This window comes from Macaca thibetana, chromosome 13 (genome assembly GCF_024542745.1).
Source record: "Macaca thibetana thibetana isolate TM-01 chromosome 13, ASM2454274v1, whole genome shotgun sequence".
Lineage (NCBI taxonomy): Eukaryota > Metazoa > Chordata > Mammalia > Primates > Cercopithecidae > Macaca > Macaca thibetana.
The window spans coordinates 98,208,133-98,227,498 of record NC_065590.1 but is presented as its reverse complement, the minus strand read 5'-3'; the positions used below and the strand labels follow the sequence as shown (position 1 = coordinate 98,227,498).

The 19,366-nt window shown below is 40.3% G+C and overlaps 1 protein-coding gene across 7 annotated transcripts in view; it reads right to left on the bottom strand.

Moving 5' to 3' along the window:
- Positions 1-19,366, bottom strand: part of MBOAT2 (membrane bound O-acyltransferase domain containing 2) — a 143,223-nt gene that overhangs the window by 9,386 nt on the left and 114,471 nt on the right. For all 7 annotated transcript variants that reach the window (XM_050753917.1, XM_050753915.1, XM_050753920.1 and 4 more), the window contains 4 exons: positions 15,753-15,807; positions 10,574-10,757; positions 6,257-6,449; positions 890-993 (listed from right to left, as the gene is read on the bottom strand). In XM_050753917.1, coding sequence (XP_050609874.1) covers positions 890-993; positions 6,257-6,449; positions 10,574-10,757; positions 15,753-15,807 — 536 coding nt within the window. The remainder of the gene's footprint in view (positions 1-889; positions 994-6,256; positions 6,450-10,573; positions 10,758-15,752; positions 15,808-19,366) is intronic.

Genomic DNA, 19,366 nt, shown 5'->3' with positions numbered 1-19,366 from the left:
TCACGTCTATTCTCTGTTCCTTATCTAAGTGGAAGGTATCACCATAAACCTAGTTGTTTAAATCAGGTTTCTGGGCGTGATTCATAACTCATTCTCTCTTGCTGATCCCAATTTATCACCAAGTTCTGTCGAGTCTCTTACACAGCTCTCCAATATGTTTATATGTTTCTAGCCCTACTGGCAGTATGTGCTTTAGGGCACCATCATCTTGGATTAACAAAACATCCTCCTAACAGAACTCTCTGCCTCTTGAGGGAAATACATTCTACATGCCAGATTCTTCTAAAACACCTATATGATCACCTCACTTGGCTACACATATAATCCATCCACAGTGCCCCATTGCTCTTATAAGAAAGATCAAAACTCTTAATACGGCCTGTAAGAGTGTGGCTGCCTGGCCTCCACTTCCCCAACCTCATCCTTCATGGCTCCCTCAACTATGAAGCAACATGAGCCACACGAGCCACACAACTTCTCTCAGCCCGCAGGCTGCTCCCTCTGCTTGGAGTGTCTGCCTGTCTTTTGGGACTCAGCTTAAGCATCATTTTCTTTAGGACCTTCTTCCCCTAAATACCTAAACTAACCTGGATTCCTATTTCATGGATACCCACATGCCTTACCCCTCTCTGATCACCACCTATTTTACCTTATTCTGTAACCTCTAGGAAACTAAAGCTCCATGAGGGCCTGAATTGTACCTATCTTATTCATTGTATTCAGTGCCCAGGGCACATAGTTGGCGACCAATATATATTGGTTAAATGAAAGAATGAATGTTAATATTAAAAAACCTTCAACACCACTCCTAGGACATCACACCATAACTTATGAAAGCAAACTTGGTATTTAAAATATATACTAACTAACTTCTTAATGATTGACTCACCTCTATTTGTTGAATTCTCAAATTGGAAATTAAGTCCCAGCGAGCTGCTCCATTTTTGTCATACCCTCTGAAACCAAAGCCTGCAGCATTATTAATGGCATCAGCTATAGAAAACAAAATTCAAAAAAAAAAAAAACTATTAAGAATCCTCACAACAATCTACCATATTCTCCCAGAAGGTATGTGTTATTCTATTTTATTCTTAAACAGTAAAAGTAGATTTATTCTAATTTTTAGGTCAGAAACAACATCACATACAATGAAAATAACACATCCAGGACAATTTGGTTAGGCAGTAATACATGACACATTATGCATGAGTTGGGGGCAGATGGAGTTTAAAAGCTGCTGCGGACCAGCAGGTAAAGGTGAAGACTCGAACAGGAAATGCTCCCCAACATTAGCTGTGCCAGTGGAACACAGCAGAGTATGCTCAACCAGCTGCCAAGAAGTTGCTAAGGGAATGTTTTTGCTCTGGGAGCACCATGTTCTTTTTAATCATATATTTGAAGTTTAGTATAAACAATAATATATAAGTGAGGCCTAATATTTTCCTTCCATTTTCTTTCTTTCTTGGTTCACCAGAACCTACTCTGTGTATATGTCTCTAGAATTTTCAAAAAATAGAGACAGGGTCTCCCTCTGTCTCTCCCCAGGCTGGAGTGGCAGGATTATAGCTCACTGCAGCCTTGAACTCTTGGGCTCAAGCAATCCTCCTGCCTCAATCCTCCTGCCTCAGCCTCCTGCCTCAATCCTCCTGCCTCAATCCTCATGCCTCAATGATCCTCCCTCAGCCTCCTGCCTCAATCCTCCTGCTTCAGCCTCCTGCCTCAATTCTCCTGCCTCAGCCTCCTGCCTCAATCCTCCTGCCTTAGCCTCCTGCCTCAATCCTCCTGCCTCAGCCTCCTGCCTCGGCCTCCTGCCTCAGCCTCCCACCTCAATCCTCCCGCCTCAGCCTCCTGCCTCAATCCTCCTGCCTTGGCCTCCTACCTCAATCCTCCTGCCTCAGCCTCTTGCCTCAATCCTCGTGCCTCGACCTCCTGCCTCAATCCTCCTGCCTTGGCCTCCTGCCTCAATCCTCTTGCCTCGGCCTCTTGCTTCAGCCCCCTGCCTCAATCCTCCTGCCTCAGCCTCCTGCCTCAATCCTCCTCCCCTGGCCTCCTGAGTAGCTGAGACTGCAGGTGCATATCATCATATCTAATTTTTTTTTTTTTTTTTTCTGTAGAGATGGGGGTCTCACTATGTTGCCAAGGCTGGTCTTGAACTCCTGGCCTCAAGTGATCTTCCCACTTTGGCCTCCCAAAGTGCTGGCATTTCAGGCATGAGCTACCGCACCCAACCGAGAATTTGTTTTCTAATCCTTTTCACCACAATGCTTGATTAGTCATTTTTGCTTTATGTACATGCTTGATTAAGCCGCAAAGAAAATTTCTGCCTCAAATGAGCCCTTTTCCAATCAACTGGAAAACTGTTTATGCTATTTGTATCATGACCAAAGAATAAACAAACAGAAATCCATCAAAGTCCAGCAAAATAATATGCCTATACAGACATGTATCCTTAAACTGTTTTATTGTTTATTAGTGCATTTTAGTACATCAAACAAGATCCTTTAAAAATTACACTTTGGGGAAAAGAATAAACAAGATTTACTCCTTTGTCAGGTTTAATGAGGTCAGCCACCTTTGTTCAGTTCACATAAATACGAGCCTTAAAGGTAAGCCCCAGAATAAAAATAAAAATCTGTTACCCACATGGGCAGCATACCCATATACATGGCTGCTGGGGAACTCCTTCCCTTCCTCATGGGTGCCTCCACTTCTGATTTGTTCATGTATTCATCCTCTCCATCTTTTTTAGCCCTACTGTGATCTAAGAGCAATGAAACTCCTAACCAACTTCACACTTGACAACAAGATTGGCCCAGGGTATGGTCAACAAAATGAGAAGAGAACTGGGGATATCAAACTGCAGAAGTCCACCTTCCATGTTTCCCTGCCCCCCAGTCTCCCACCACAGACCCTGCCTAATCTTTACCTCAGGTAATGTAACCCCTGAGAGAGCTTCCAAGTTGTCATTATATAGAGATATTCCAAATAACTGACCATTAACATCAATTTAAACTTTAATCTGTCCCTACATGGGCTAAATGTTTTTCAAACTTGAATTAAAGGGGAAAAAAACTGCTCAGATCCCAATACATCATTTTTTTGAGGTGTTAAGGAGAAAAGGGCAGGGCCACATGGCTGTGGAGATGAGAAGCCTGATTCCCATTTTCAGAACCCTGAATTAAGGAATTAAATATAGTCTGCCTAGCCACTAGTATCCATGAGATCATAATTTGAAAAATGTACATGTGGATACAAAAATTGGAAAGTAACTGTCCATATGATCCAGAATACATTCATACTATTTTATAAATTATTAACAAAATACAAAAAATTAAAGAATTTTGGAACTCTTGGATTTCCCAAAAAACAGATTTTTGGACCTCCAGAGATCATTAAACTCCAATTTTACAACCAAATGAACAATTTAAAAAAGGTAGTGGGGGTGGAGATGAACGTGGGCACATGCATGCTGAGCCTCAGCTGGCGACTCCACTGACAGAGTCGAAACCTGAACCTCAGGGCTGAACCATTACCAGGGACTCAACCATTACTTGTGTTAAGACAGTACAGACATAGTATAATATTTTTTGAATGGAATAACTTTACTGTCTTATAGCTAAAAATTCTTTAAAATCTTTAAATATAGTTCAATTTCAAATTGTCATTCATATATATTCTAATATGATTATTTCTTTAAGAAAGAATCAGGGAAAAGGAATTAACTCACCTTTGCTTTGGTTTGTAAATATGTAAAAATGCACAAGATTCATTTTTCAAACCAAATATTGGGGTTGGAAGATCAGAAGTACCCAAATAATCATTTTAATTGTCATAATTGCAAATAAAAAATTAATGATAATTTTTTTTTTTTTTTTCCTGAGGCAAGGTCTCACTCTTACCCAGGCTAGAGTGTAATGGTGCGATCACAGCTCACTGCAGCCTCAACTTCCCTGGCTAAAGCAATACTTCCACCTCAGACTTCTGAGTAGCTGGGACCACAGGCATGTAACACCACACCTGACTAATTTAAAAAAATTTTTTTGAAGAGATGGGGTCTCACCATGTTGCCAGGCTGGTCTCAAACTCCTGCCTCAGCCTCCCAACATGCTGGGATTACAGGTGTGAGCCACTGTGCCCGGCCTAATGATAAATCTTGTATATTTTTACGTATTTACAGAGATCTTGTGATTTTTCTCAAAAGCCTTCTTAATTCAATGCCCTTGTTCTATTGATAAGATTTTCAACAATTAGATGTCCAACCAAATCCAAAAACATGCAGAACTCTTATATTCTATAAATCTAGTGATTCAACCAATAGGTCACAATTCTTATAAACCCCTAAAAGTACCAGGTTTGTTTGGGAAAGTTCTCAGTCTCAATTTAAAGTCAGAATTTAAGTAGTACAGGAATTTAATTTGGTATTATTGATGTCTAAATTTGGCTACAATAAAAATGTTCAATCCTTAAATCTTAGATTAAAATCCATAAAGTAACATTATATTTTAATTGGCCATTAACTTACCAGGTTAAAGCAACTTTTAATGATGCTACTGTGCACAGCTATATGATGAAAGACTGAAAATAATGATTCCAGCCCCAAACTCTATTTCATTGTAATCAAAATAAAACCGACAGTAAAATGCTAATCCTCAGAGGCCTAATTATTGGCTGGTGTTTCTTCATGCATTCATTCAAATATTTGTTGAGTAACAAATATAAACAAGGCAAGCAGAACACAATCTTAAGAATAAAGGAGTTTATAATCTTGTGAGATAAAAAAGGCAACACATATATAAAAGAGGTTTCAATTTATCCAATGAAGCATTCTCTCTACTTCAGTCCCACCGTCAAAACATGGCCAGAATCATCTTCTTCTGCCACAGGATCAGGCTGTCAGCCTACCTGAAGCCTCTTGTGGCTCATTCAGCAGAGCAGGCAAGGTCCTGTGAAAGCCCCTTTCACCTGACCAGGTCCTTCCTTCCTACATGCCCCTGCTAACATCTGCCATGCAAAGCGAGGTACCTTCATCTCTCTTTGCTCATGAGTGAAAAACTAGCCATTTTCCACTTTGTGAAATCACATTTAATCTTTTTGTTTTTGTTTTTGAGACTACCTAGGGGTTATTGCTCAACTCATACTAAAACCTCACTATGGGCCGGGCGCGGTGGCTCAAGCCTGTAATCTCAGCACTTTGGGAGGCCGAGACGGGCGGATCACGAGGTCAGGAGATCGAGACCATCCTGGCTGACATGGTGAAACCCTGTCTCTACTAAAAAATACAAAAAACTAGCCGGGCGAGGTGGCGGGCGCCTGTAGTCCCAGCTACTCGGGAGGCTGAGGCAGGAGAATGGCGTGAACCCGGGAGGCGGAGCTTGCAGTGAGCTGAGATCCGGCCACTGCACTCCAGCCTGGGTGGCAGAGCGAGACTCCGTCTCAAAAAAAAAAAAAAAAAAAAAAACAAAAAAACCTCACTATGTTGCTCAGGCTGGAGTGCAGGGGTGCAATTACAGCCTCAAACTCCTAGGCTCAAGCGGTCCTCCCACCCCAGCCTCTCAAGTAGCTGGGAATACAGGCACACGCCACCAGGCCTAGTTGATTTTTAAAAATCTTTTTGTAGAGAGAGGGATCTCACTATGTTGCCCAGGCTGGTCTTGAACTCCTGGCCTCAAGTGATCCTCCCACCTTCAACTCCCAAAGTGCTGGGATTATAGACGTGAGCTACCATAACTGGCCCACATTCAATTAAAGGCATGATTGCATGTTATCTTTTCTCTAAAATTTGCTCTACCTGCCCAGCATAACTGATGACCCCCTATCAGTGTGCCAATATCATTTTATTCACTTTGCTGATAAACTACTGATCATATTATACTAAATGGTCTATTTAACAGGTATCAAAATGGTAAGCTGAATACAATCATACTAAATTATAACCATCTGGAGGATAAGGACTATGTCTTATACATACTTGTATCTATCCTGGCTAGCACTGAATCTAGAATACAATAGGCATTTAACAAATATCTGTTGTCTTTTCATTGATCCATTTACTTTTATTTTGTATTATAATAAAATTGATTCAGTTTTTAGAATATCCTTACATACGAGTTGGGAGGGCTGTTTTTTCTACACAGATGACTTAATTTTTCCAATTGGTCTTTATGTATCCTCAAGAGGGCGCACTAATAGCAATCTACCAACAAGGTAAGAAACGCTTCAACACAGACACAGGGAAGTCTATTTACATGTTACTTACCTAGCGTCCATGCAAAATAGTATTTGGGTCTGGCAGCCAAAAGAGAGATATATAGATAGATAATCTTTGTTGGCCATGAAGCTGTAGCTTGAAAATGCTCATCGATGTTGTACTCCACAGGTAATGTTGTACAGATGGTCAAGTGAAATAACAAGGACAGCCCACAAATTAAGAGCTTCTGAATAACTGCAGTCTGAAAAGTGCAAGGCGAGACTTCATCAAGTTTATCCATGCTCCTTTTAATTCATTCTATGTATTATTGACAGATTAACCTTCCTGAACGATCATCAGTCCTACAATTCTCCTGGTCAAAATTCAAGAGCTGCATTGCACTTGGCATTTAAAGTCTTCCATAGTCTCATGGTATGAACTTTTCCAACTGTATCTGTAAGTACTACCTAGGGGTTATTGCTCAACTCATACTAAAACCTCCATTTTGTATTCAGAACTTTCAGGAAATAAAAAAAATCTAAAAGCAAGCATAAGTGTATTGGTGTGAATGGAAGTGAATACAAAAAAATTAACATTAATTACTTCTGGCAGTAAATTTTATACGGATATATATTTTTTTCCATTGCATCTTTTCTATATTTTCCAAATTCTAGGCATCTCATGGATGTTATTTTTACAATAAACAATCTATGCATCTCTGTAAATCTGAAAGTTAACACAACTTTGTTCAAGAATAATAAAAACCAAAAGAGCTATACACCTGAGAAGAATAAGAATTTGCATAAAATTGGCGAAAAGAAGACGCTTTTCTCAGCAATGCTGCGGTAAGGTCACATTACCAACTCATGGTGTTTTGTATTTTTACAACTCGTGCTGTTTTTATATTTGTAGAAGGCCAGAATATTTCAACTTCATTTGGTATGAAAGAGATTATATAGGCTATGAAGAAAAAGAAACAAGCAAAGAGAAGGCTGGATTCAGATGAAGTATGCCACAAAATACCTGGATTTAGAAATGCTCTATATAGTAACCAAACAGTACTCAAATTAACTGAAGTAATTTATCAATCAAGCTCCACATTTTAACACTTTATATAATAGTGCCAAAAGAAAAGCTCCAAGGCAAAAGCCAAAGCATATGCTGGATGCACTGCACTTCTGAGAACAGTATTTTATTATTGGTTGCTCCTGCAAGGTGGAACTCAGTGTTCAAAGACTCCTTGCAGCAGTAGTTATTCTCATTTTCCGTTGTCTTTTATCCCTTTCTTTAATAAAATAAGGCTACTCTTTCTTCAATGCCTCCCAAATATCTTACCTATACATTTGAATTATGAGATTTTAAAATGGAAGAGAAAAAAATTGTAATTATAAATGAAGCAAGATGAAATAAATGGCCCCATACTTTAATTTTAAAATGAGGCATATCATTTTAGTAATGTAATAAGAAGTACTGTGGCCACAAGACTATATGGTTCTGAAGCAGGGCAGGGATATGGTGCTACAATGAAAATGTAGAGAATACCAGGACAGCCTGTATCCTGAGAGGTGACATCCTCAGCCCCCTTTCCCTGCCTAGACCCAGAGTCCCAGCAGTCAAGTTTGTATGCCCCAGGCAGAAGACTGGAGAATCCTTCACTCAAAAAACCAAAGAGCCCCAGAGAAATGGCTACAGACATCATGACAGAGACTGCCAAGTGTTACCCGGGAGCCCTCCTCCTCTTCCTGCACAGAAAAGGAAATTTCTCTTGAGTGCTTAGAAGTCTAGCTAAAGATGACACATCATAGCCTTTGGTGCACCTGAGTGTGGCTTATGATTAGGTTCTGGCCAACAGGATGCGAGCAAAAGTAGTATGCACAGGGAAGATGGAGCTTCGATCTCTAACACCTTGGGGCCCCCATATTATCAATGCACTGCTTACAGGTGAGCTGTCCCACATGTAACATAAAAACAAATTTCCACCTTGTTTAATTCCTGTTATTTTGGTCCTTGTTTCAGCAGCCAAACCCATATCCTAACTGATGCAGATAGAGGAGAGGACAGTGGAGAGGTCCCCGACAGAAGAGCCAGTGGGCTCCATGAGCATCCTCCTTAGGATCCTGAGCATCTACGCACTCCACTGATGCAAAAGGAGCTTCCAAATGCCCCTTGAGGGACTTATGACTAACTACCACTATTTGACTTTCTAAAGTATATGCATGTGAAATTTAAATAAAATATATTATTAAAATGGTGGGAAAAAACATTAAGAATATTTGCCATTATCAACAACCTCTGATTTAGGATGTCTATAACCCAAAAGAGGAAAGTGACATTTTAAGAGAGTAAAACCCATAAAAACTCGGTGAAGTGACAGAATATATACATTTGTATTATTCTTTGTCAAGTTTGATTTACTACTATCACATGTTTATAACATTGGATATTTTCAAGTACTTTACAAAATCATTTGATCTTCATATAGTCTCTAAAATGGGGAATACATTAAGATTCTCCTTTTGCAGACAAGGACTCATACACATTAAGTGATGTGCCGAAATGATGAGCCAAACTGGCCACTGACAGTCCAGCATCTTGATTCCTAGGTTTTTCTTCTCCTTCTAGCATTCCCAAATAAACTTCTAAGAAGCTGTCTACAATTGTCTTTACCTTCTCTTTCAGCAAGGAGACCGCTAAAAGATTGAGTGGTCATCCTGGAGATACAAAACAGTCAATGAACAGACATCAATTTCAAGTCTGGAATCCCACTCAGTTTGATATGACATTTCTCAACACTTAACCAGTAATAGAAAATATGAAGACAAAAACACCTTTTTGGTATAAAATACAATGAGCCACATGGTAGGAAAGAGATAATATATTATCTTTTGCGAGTGCATGTACATTTCTACATTCACTCTTTGTTGCCCACACGGTAGAGGGTGGTAGATTGCAGGAGAAAGAAGGTGACCCCTTGCTCTAAGCCCTACGTTCAGAGAAAACACACTAGCCCCTTTCCTTCTTCTCCCAGACTTCCTGATTGGCCTATTCTTTTTCATGGAAACTATACATTTTACCAGATGAAATCTAACAGAAACTTAGCCTATACAGAGCCTCACTGCCTTTCTTTACGAAGGAGCATCCCAGCAATTTCAAGTGCCCCAATGGCTTAAAGAAAGTAAAAATTATGTTTGGTTGTAAGGCAACTTAGCATAGACTTGAAACCAGACTGCACTGGTGTGAATTCCAGTTCTACTGCCAACCTGGGAAATCTTCATCAAATCACTTAGCCTATGAGTCTCAGTTTTCTCATCTGTTAGATGGTGAGAAAAACAGCACCTACCTTGTATGAATGCTGTGAGGGCTGAAAGAGTAACTATGTGATAGAATACTATTCTACATTTGATAGAATAACTGTGGTGTGAGGTCCACACCACAGTGCCTGGCACATGGTGAGCACTGTCAAAGCATTAGCTACTATTAATATCTTTATAATATTACTAATCTCTTCATTGTGGGAATCAGGAGCTGTTTTGTGGAAAAAGGTGATATTTGAAGTAGGCTTTTAAAGAGAAGAAAGATTTCAACTGGCAATAATTAAGAAGAGGAGAGGAAAAGCAAAAAAGAAATGGAGGATACAGAGTGTTTACAATCTGCTGGAACACAAGGCCTAGGTAAGAAAGAAATAAGAAAGAAAGAAAAGGAAGGGAAGCGGGAAGCAGGAAGCGGGAAGGGGGAAGGATGAAGGGGTGAAGAGGAAAGGGGGAAGGGGAAAGGGGGCCTGGAAAATTATTAGGCTGGCCAATTCCATGATAAGAGCTTTCTTGTAAAATCCCCTGTAACTACAAAGCATTATTCTCATTGAGGAATTCGGCACATAGTTTCTGAAGTGACCTTATTTGTGTTCTTAATCATGACTGTACTTCTACTAGGTACGGTGTGAAGAGTCATTTATCTTGAAAAGTATTTTTAAAGAAACAGATGGGTAAGTTCCCAATGTGAAAGTATTTGTATTTTTAAATAAGACTAACTAATACATGCTATAAAGGCTCCAGATAGGCCGGGCGCGGTGGCTCAAGCCTGTAATCCCAGCACTTTGGGAGGCCGAGACGGGCGGATCACGAGGTCAGGAGATTGAGACCATCCTGGCTAACCCGGTGAAACCCCGTCTCTACTAAAAAATACAAAAAACTAGCCAGGCGAGGTGGCGGGTGCCTGTAGTCCCAGCTACTCGGGAGGCTGAGGCAGGAGAATGGCGTGAACCCGGGAGGTGGAGCTTGCAGTGAGCTGAGATCCGGCCACTGCACTTCAGCCTGGGCGACAGAGCGAGACTCTGTCTCAAAAAATAAATAAATAAATAAAGGCTCCAGATAAATCTCATGACCTTACATTTGGAGATGGCTCTGTTCTTTCATACTGTGTCTCTTCTTTTCCATTTTCACCAGCTTGTGTCATATGGTAAGATCTGCCTTCAATGAAAGTAATGTAGTCTTTGTAAGAGCAAAGTGGGCCTGCCAGGATCCCCATGAAGTTACAGTTGTAACTCAAATACTCCAGTAGGCTTGGCATGCGCCTGCAATGAAAAGACATGCAACCAGTGAGATGCAGCATAAGCTTCAGAACATTTGATAGAATAACAATCCACCTCACTGCTCTCCATTTCCAAAACAAGACAAGCTTTCATTTTCATTTGTACCCATACAATAGGAATTTTAAGGATCAGGACGTAGTCATGCTCAAAAGTATGTCTGAATAAGAGTTTCTACACAGATCCTTATGAGCAAATATGAAGGTTTCGACTTAGATTTCTCATGATGAGACAAATCAAAGACGGATGCACTATCCACACTGCTGTCTCCTCCTAAGCAATCATTTGCTCTTGTAACAAACACGTGCTGCGCACTGTGTACCCCACCTGCTGCAGGGCCTGGATACGGCAGTAAACAAAGAGAGGACAATCCTGCATCCACGGAGCTTGCATACCGGGTGCAGAAAACAATAATAAAATACATAAAACATATTTTCAGAGGTGCTAAGTGCTACAAAAAGAAGGAACTCTTTTATTCTATTAAGAAGTCAGAAAAGGCCTCTCTGGTAAGGTTACAGTTGAGCAGAGACCAGGAGGAAGTGAGAGGAGCTGTGTGGATGTTGGTGACAGGGGTTCCAGGCAGAGGAAATGATGCGTGAAGACCCCTGAGCTGGGCATAGCTGGCAGCAAGGCAGCCGTGGGGCTGGAGCAAAGTGGACCCAGGGGAAGAGGTGGGAGCAGGCAAGACAGCTGAGGTGGAATCAGACAGGGCCTGCCTTACAAGCCATGGCAGGAACTTCAGATTTTACTCTGACTGAAATGAAAAAACACAGTAGGTGTTTAAAAGACCTATGTCTCAATGCATCACTCCAGCCCATGTGTGGGGCTCCTGCAGTCTCCAGGCAGAAAGTGACAATGGCTGGAGGAGGGGGCAGATGCTCTGCATGCATCCTGGCAGTGGAGCCTGAAGGCTGCAGAGGGATTGGCTGTGAGGTGGAGGAGAAAAGGGAGTCAAGGACATCTCAAAACATTTTTAATTCCGCTCCTTAGAGGTCTGTCCAAATGATACATGGTACCTATGGGTAACACGGTGAAAATGGGTAGTTAACACAGATTATTTAGACTATTTATATTATCATATAAATGAATAAGGAGTGTATTTTTTTTTAAACAGCTCCATTAAGAAAGTCTACCGTCCACTGTCAATTATAAACCATCGCAAAGAAAGCACAACTGCACCTGGGGACAGCAGGCAGGCTTCTTGAACATGTTACAGTCCCTTCTCCTCTCTGAATATGATAAGCTGTCTCCTTAAAAAATACAAACACTCTTGTGGACAAGAGAGGTTGAGAGAACACCCTCATAAACAGTTTTTTAAAGAGCTAAGTCTTGTTATGTTGCCCAGGCTGAACTCAAAAGTCCTGAGCTCAAGCAATCCTTCTGCCTTGGCCTCCTGAGTAGCTGGGATGACAGACACACACCACCTTGCCTAGCTTAGCATATATTATTTTTCTTTGAGAAATTAAATAGAACAAAATAGTGATTCCTGTTCATCTGATACTATCTGGGTTACCACTCAGCCCAAACTATTTTTCTAACTTTTCCAGAATTATTTTTCCACTTTTAAAAATGTCTTGAACCTTAAGTATTTTCTTTTTAGGGTTTGAAATTGATGACAGAAAATGTTTCTGGCAGATTTTCTCTTTTAGTTCTTTCTACTTAATGATGAAACAGCATGCTTTCTCACTGTATCAAAGACCAGGGTAAGTACCCTGCAGTCACAAGGTTATAAAAGAACTCCTTGTACTCCAGCAGCAGAGCTCCATTCTCAATACCAATTATTTTAACACCAAGTCAAACTATGTATCACCATTAGCAAGGACAGGAGATAGTTCTAAACCATGAAACTTACTTAAGTAATTTTTGGCTCAACTGTCATATCAAACAACAAGTCATTTTAGGTACTGAAGTAAATAACTATATTTATTTATAAAATGAGAACTTAAGTCTAATTGTAGTGTATAATATCAAACAAAAGATTCATTCATTCATTCCACTGATATTTGGTATCAACTATGTGTTGCCTCAAGTTTGGGCTTCTCATCTGCAGAATTATTGACACTTTGGACCCATAATTCTCTGTTGTGGGGTCCTCGTGTGCAGTGCAGGGTGTTTAGCAGCACCCCCTAGGTGCTACCCACCAGATGCCAGTAGCACCACCTCCCTCAGCAGTAACAACCAAAAATGTCTAGACATTGTCAGCTGACTCTTGGAGGCGAAATCACTCCAAATAATGATCACAGTTTGGATGATGGGGACAATAAATGAGACAAAGTTCCTGTCCTCAATGACAGGGGCAGGGGGAAGGACAAATAAAACAAATGTCTTGTATAACATCAGACAGTAATACCTACTATGAAGAAAACAAAGCAGAGTAAAGGGATAGAAAGTGATGGCACGAAGGGAGGGTATTTGTGACAGAGTGGTCTGCACAGTTAAGAATGGACTGAGTGAGGAAGCGGGGTCGAGCTCTGGGCTCTTGCTGGGCCTTATATGCTATGGTCAGGGGTTTGTAATTCTATTCTAAATTACAGTGGAAGCCACTGGAGGATTTTCATCAGGGGACAGGAATAATATAACCCAATGCACATTAAAAGCTTCTCTGGCTGCTAGCTGAAAAGTAGGCTGCACAGGGCATGGGAGAAAATAGGGAAGCCAGGAAGGAAAGCTACCACAGCAGACCAAGTAGAAAATGAGGGTTTGTACTGGGATGTGACCAGTGGAAGCGGTGAAAATCAGTCAGATTAGAGATTAATTTTAAAGGAAGGGCTAACTTGACTTGCTGGTGAAGTGGATTTGCTGTAAGAAAATGGAAGTCCCCCCAGGCCACCAGTGATAATGGTACTGCTATTAACTAACTGGGTGATAATGGTGGAGGAACAGATGAGGTGGGAGGAAGGAAGAGGGAGACAAATCAGAAGTTCTGTTTTGAACATGTTCTGTTTGAGCTGCCTGTCACTATCCATGGAAGACCTTAAAATGGCAGTTGGATAAATGAGGCTGGAGCCAAGGGGAGTGGATTGGGCGGGAATATAAATTTAGGAGACTTCAAACATGAAGATGGCCTTTAAAGCCAACGGATGTGACCACCTGGAGAAAACGGAGAAGTCCAGGGCTGAGCCCAGGCTAGTGGTAAGGCAGAAGCAGGGGCAGAGGATTCAGCAGAAGAGACAGAGACAAAGAGCCAGTGAAGGACGAGAAAAACTGAAAGAAGGGAACGTCCTGGAAGGAAGTGAAGAAGGTATTTCAGAAGAGTGGCCAACTGGCCAGTGCTGCTGAGGTTCAGCATCATGCAAACAAGCTGACAATGAAATCGGCCAAGATTAAGGGCAATCTTGAAAGAATGATTTCAGACCAAGAATGGGCACAAAAACTTGAATGCAGGGGGCTGAGGAGAGAATGGGGGGAGACACTGAATGTCCACAAAGCCTTCAAGAAGTGCTCCTCTAAAGGAGTGTGCAGTAATGGGGTGATGGCCAGAAGGGAATGAGAGGTGTCATGAGCTTGTTCTGTTCAGGTGTGGGGACGGCCCAACAGAGAGGGAGAAATCGGTGAGTGAACAGGCAGGAGTAACTGATGCAGCAAAATCCTTGAGAAGGAAGTGAACTCTGTGCAGCAGTGAGAAGCTGGCCTTCAATTAGATTATGCACAGCTAGCACCTGACACCAGGAAAGAAAGTAGAGCACTGTGTTATAGATTCAGGCAGCATGGTAGATTTGGTGGTTGCAGAATCAAAGCAGGATTGCTTTTTTTTCTCTCCAAAAAATAAAATTTTGCTACCAACACAAGTATGGGGGACGGCGTGTTAGCAGTCTGGCAGGAAGGAGAATATATCATCTTAGAAGAGTGTGGGCAAGTGAGTGGACCGAGGAAATGCAGAACCACTGGCAATACTAAGGATCCTAATTTTAAATTTGGGGTAACAAATTTAAAATGAGTCCAGTGAGCAAGACAGTGTTTTTCCACTCAGCTTTCTTCCACTGTTCAGGTAGGTGAGAGGTGCGGTTACCTAGGTCTGGGGATTTGCTCTCGATGTGAGAGGCATAGGGGAAATGGCAGCTGAGTGTCTGTAAATGAGTAGCTACTGGGATGGCGCAAGGGCTCCTAAAGATCAAAGAACCAAGACCAAATTAACCTCTCGTCAGGAAAGCTACTCAAGTGTCTATTTATTGATACATAAAGACTGACTATAGGGGCTATCGGAATAGAACATTTTTAAAGATGGGAAAATACAAAAAGACCCCCAAGACATGCTACCTGGGATGAAAGATGAATACTTAGTTTAGTTCTAAATAATATCACAAACAATCTCATTCTTCTAGCAGCTATGCACTTATTCGTTCTAGTTTTGGAAACAAGGTAATCCATGGGAAACTTTTCTGTAAGTATAATGAGTATTCCATCTCAAATTATATTAGTTGAGATAGACCCTGTGAAATTAAGCCATTCCTTAGTCATCAGAGTGCCTTCAGTAAATGAAGTAGAAGCCTATCCCAGAATGAACTCCTCAAATAATAATGAGAATTATCTGACTAGTTCTTTATGATTTCAAAATACGGCATCGATATGCTATATTAATGTATTGTATCTTAGCCCTGTACCTGCCATCAAGTTATTGGCCTGTCAATGGTAGCTGCTATTATTACCGGTAATTACTACATGGCAGACATGAAGACAATACTATCCTCCTGTCTTCAAGGAACTCAAGAGTCTCACAGGAACGAAAACTTTAGCAGCTAACCTTGTGGCCCATAGGAGGCGCACATGTACAATCACAGAGGCAGGGTGCTACAGGAGCCAGAAGGGATGCCCAGCCCCGCCCAGCAGGCTTTGGCAGGAGGGAGGTGCATGGAGGGAGTGAGGCTTGATTTTCAGAAGTAAGTACCTCTAGAAGAACTAATCAGCCTCAGTCACAGAAGGAACGTGGGTCCCAGGCAGGGGTGCAGGAAGCATGGCAGAATAGGATGCAAAGGCACGTACCTTACAGCTAAATCCCTCTGTGAGGAAGTCAGTTCTTCATCCTTCCGAAACATCCCTGAGAAACAAAAATAGGTACTCTTCTTACCAATTAAGATTTCCCCCCAAAATGGCATTTTTGCCCATGCACACTTTCATTACTTTCCTCATTTGAAATTCATGCTATTATATTCCCAATTTTGATATAATGACTGTTCTTTTCCTTCTCATGGCAACACAGCTTCGATCATGTGAAAAGTCTCTATAAAATAACACATGGTTGGGTATCTAATTCCACTCTAAGGGGAGTTATAATTAAATAATTCCCAAATGTTGGCACTTTTTAAATTATAATGTTATTATCCTTAATTCTAAATGCTATGACTTTTCAAAAACGGGCATTACAATTTTTCTGTTACTGGATGACTTAAATGACTACACATGAGTACTATAAACTAGAAGCTCAACATAAAGCAAGGAGCAATTTCCTTACTCCTCCATGACTCCAATACATGAAAACCAAACTCAAATACATCATCTTCTTTCATCTATTTACCTTTCTCTTCAAAGAGGAGGATATATTATTTAAGATTACACATCAACTTACTAGATCCATATGCTTTAAAAATATATACCTCAAATCCAATTTAAAGACGACAGGGGAATGAAAGTAAAAAGGAAATAGCAACATTAATATTAATAAATTAATATAAGTAAAGTAGTAACATTCCCCCAAAGAACCAAAGCTAAAGCAATTAAAAAACAGTGAAATAAATAGACAAACCTAAAAACATGAAAAGACAAATCGTAGAAGAAATACATGTAGCCAACTAACATGAAATGTTAATTTCACGATTAATAACGTTATCATTATAAATCATTAAATGTACATTAAAAGAGCAAGATGCCATTTTCACCTATTATAAGTATGCAGAAATTTTAAAGGGCTCTTACTCATATAATATAATCTAAATTATGTAAAACACACATTTTATGTATTTTATATGTATATAAAACAAAGATGAGAAGAAAATAATTACCGCCTTAAAATGCCTCAGGAACTATTCTATGCACTGAGGAAAGAGCAGAGGAAAAACAAACTCCCTGGTTTTATAGCACTTATATTCTAGTACGGAGACAGAAGATAAACAAATAAATGAGGTACCAAGAGGAACTCACATCATCTTTCTGTAAACCAGTATAGCAAACACTTTAGAAATCTCTCTACCCTTTATTCCTAAAACTCTAGCCCTAAGGAAATAACTGAAGGTGCGATTCAAAATTTATGACAAGGATCATCACAACTTTATACATAATAGTTGAAAAAAAAAGTAACAGCCTATATATGCAACAATTGGGGAAAGGGAATATATTACATATTCCACTTTTGACAATTATGTAAAAAGAAAACTATACCTCATAAGATGATAAAGGAAATATTAATAAAAAAGAAGGGGCCGGGCACAGACTGGCTCATACCTGTAATACCAGTACTTCGGGAGGCCAAGGTGGGTGGATCACCTGAGGTCAGGAGTTTGAGACCAGCCTGGCCAACATGGTAAAACCTTGTCTTTACTAAAGAAAAAAAAAAATTAGTTGGGTGTGGCAGCAGGCACCTATAATCCCAACTACTCAGGAGGCTGAAGCAGGAGAATCACTTGAATCTGGGAAGTGGAGGTTTCAGTGAGCTAAGACTCTGCCTCAAAAAAAAAAAAAAAAAAGAAAGAAAGAAAGAAAAAAAAAAAAAGTCTGGCTCTGAGAAATGTCTGGGGAGGGACATGGAAGATTATTTTTCTTCATATTTCCAATTTGTATTTTTCAAATTTTCCTCAATGATCACATACCTACTTTTTATAAGCAGGAGGAAAAAAAACCACTTAAAAAAAAGATGATAGAAGAAGAGAAAACGGTAAAACATTATCAGGATTTAAACCCCCAAAAAGGATAATTCCTACTCGTGACAATTCTACTTTCTTCCCCCATATCAGATATATGCTGTCCACCCTTTCCTTAAAAAAAAAAAAAGCCCTCTTTAGAAATGAGGATAAGTATTCAATTTTTAAAAACTTCTTATCCTTTTTCCCTCATGCTTTTACCAGGCAAGTGACATGTTAACAGCCTTCTTTGTGATTTCAAGCTTTGCCATACATAAACTGTGTTGTTATGTTTAGTCAGCATGTCCAAGTGTTTGGCATAGGGTGGGCCTCTACACCAGTTCAGTCTGCCATGTTACTCAAAGAAGCAATTACTGCTTTCGAAGTATAAACTAGGCAAGAAAAGTGGACGCAGAGCTTAAAGGACAGAGTTTCATAGAACAAACTTGTGTCAAAAGTCTACATGCACAACAAGCCCAGCCTCCCTTCTCAGTTCACAACTTGGGAACTTGCCAAAATAATCACCAAAAACCAATTAAAGACAAGATACCATTTTTTAAAGCTAGAAGTCTAACCAAGTACAAGTGAGGCGGTCCAGCACACAATGGGGTATGAGAAGATGTCTGAGCCCCGGTGCGACACCACGTTGCAGGTGGAGACGGAAAGCCTGCCACTGCTGCTGTGTCTAACAGCTGACACGGGTAGTCCAGTGATTCTACTGTGCTGCTTAGTTCCCCTGAACACACCATTTTTTCACTGAATTAATGGAATGGCGTATCTTCCACTGTTTAGTACTTATGTATGAATAGGTATAAGAAAATGATTGCTTATCATTTTCATGTAAATTCAGAGTCAGGAATCATGGTGATGCCAAACAACTACTGATTATCTACATGGGTGGCTGAGATAGTGGTACCTTTGGTTTCTGATGGTTCAGTGTACACACATTTTGTTTTATGCACAAAATTATTAAAAATAATGTATAAATTACCTTCAGTCTATGTGTATAAGGTATATATAAAACATCAATTAATTGTGTTTAGACTTGGGTCCCAAGATATCTCATTATATGTATGCAAATATTCCAAAATCCGAATAAATCCAAAATCAGAAACACTTCTGTTCTCAAGCATTTCATATAAGAGATATTCAACCTGTACAAGCATTCCTTTAGGTTGAAGTATTTCTACCGTGAGGTGACATCAATGACGCCGCCAGCAAGACAACCAGCTACACTATCCCTACAGGCCACAATATAAGCCAGACTTCATGAGCAAACATGCCAGCAGGTTATTTTAGTCATTCATCCTCAGCCCTCAGCAATCTCATATACACAATTCAAAGCCAGAAGGGTAAGTAGGCTCTATTATATGAGGGTGATGAAATGTCTTAAAAACCATGCCTACAAATACCCAAGGATAAAACAACACCTGCTTCCTGAAGATACAAATATGAATGATGACAGTGGATTGATAGTTGAGAAACAGACACAGTTGTAGGTAATTTATTTGGTTTCATCTAGGAGTGGTCCAGAACCAGGCTGTGCAGAAACAAATTAACACAGTTCTGAGACTGCTATCCTTAGAAAGGCCTGCTTATAAGGTGTGCCCATGGCTGCTGTGCGAGAACTTGGCTGGTTCACAGTCCCCTACACCAATAGGAAATGTCCCCTATGCCTAGCCTATTTGTGCTAAAGATGTGGTTTACTCTGAACACCTGCTTTCCTTCTAGGAGCCTGGAATTTTGGTGTGTGCTAGGGGGCCT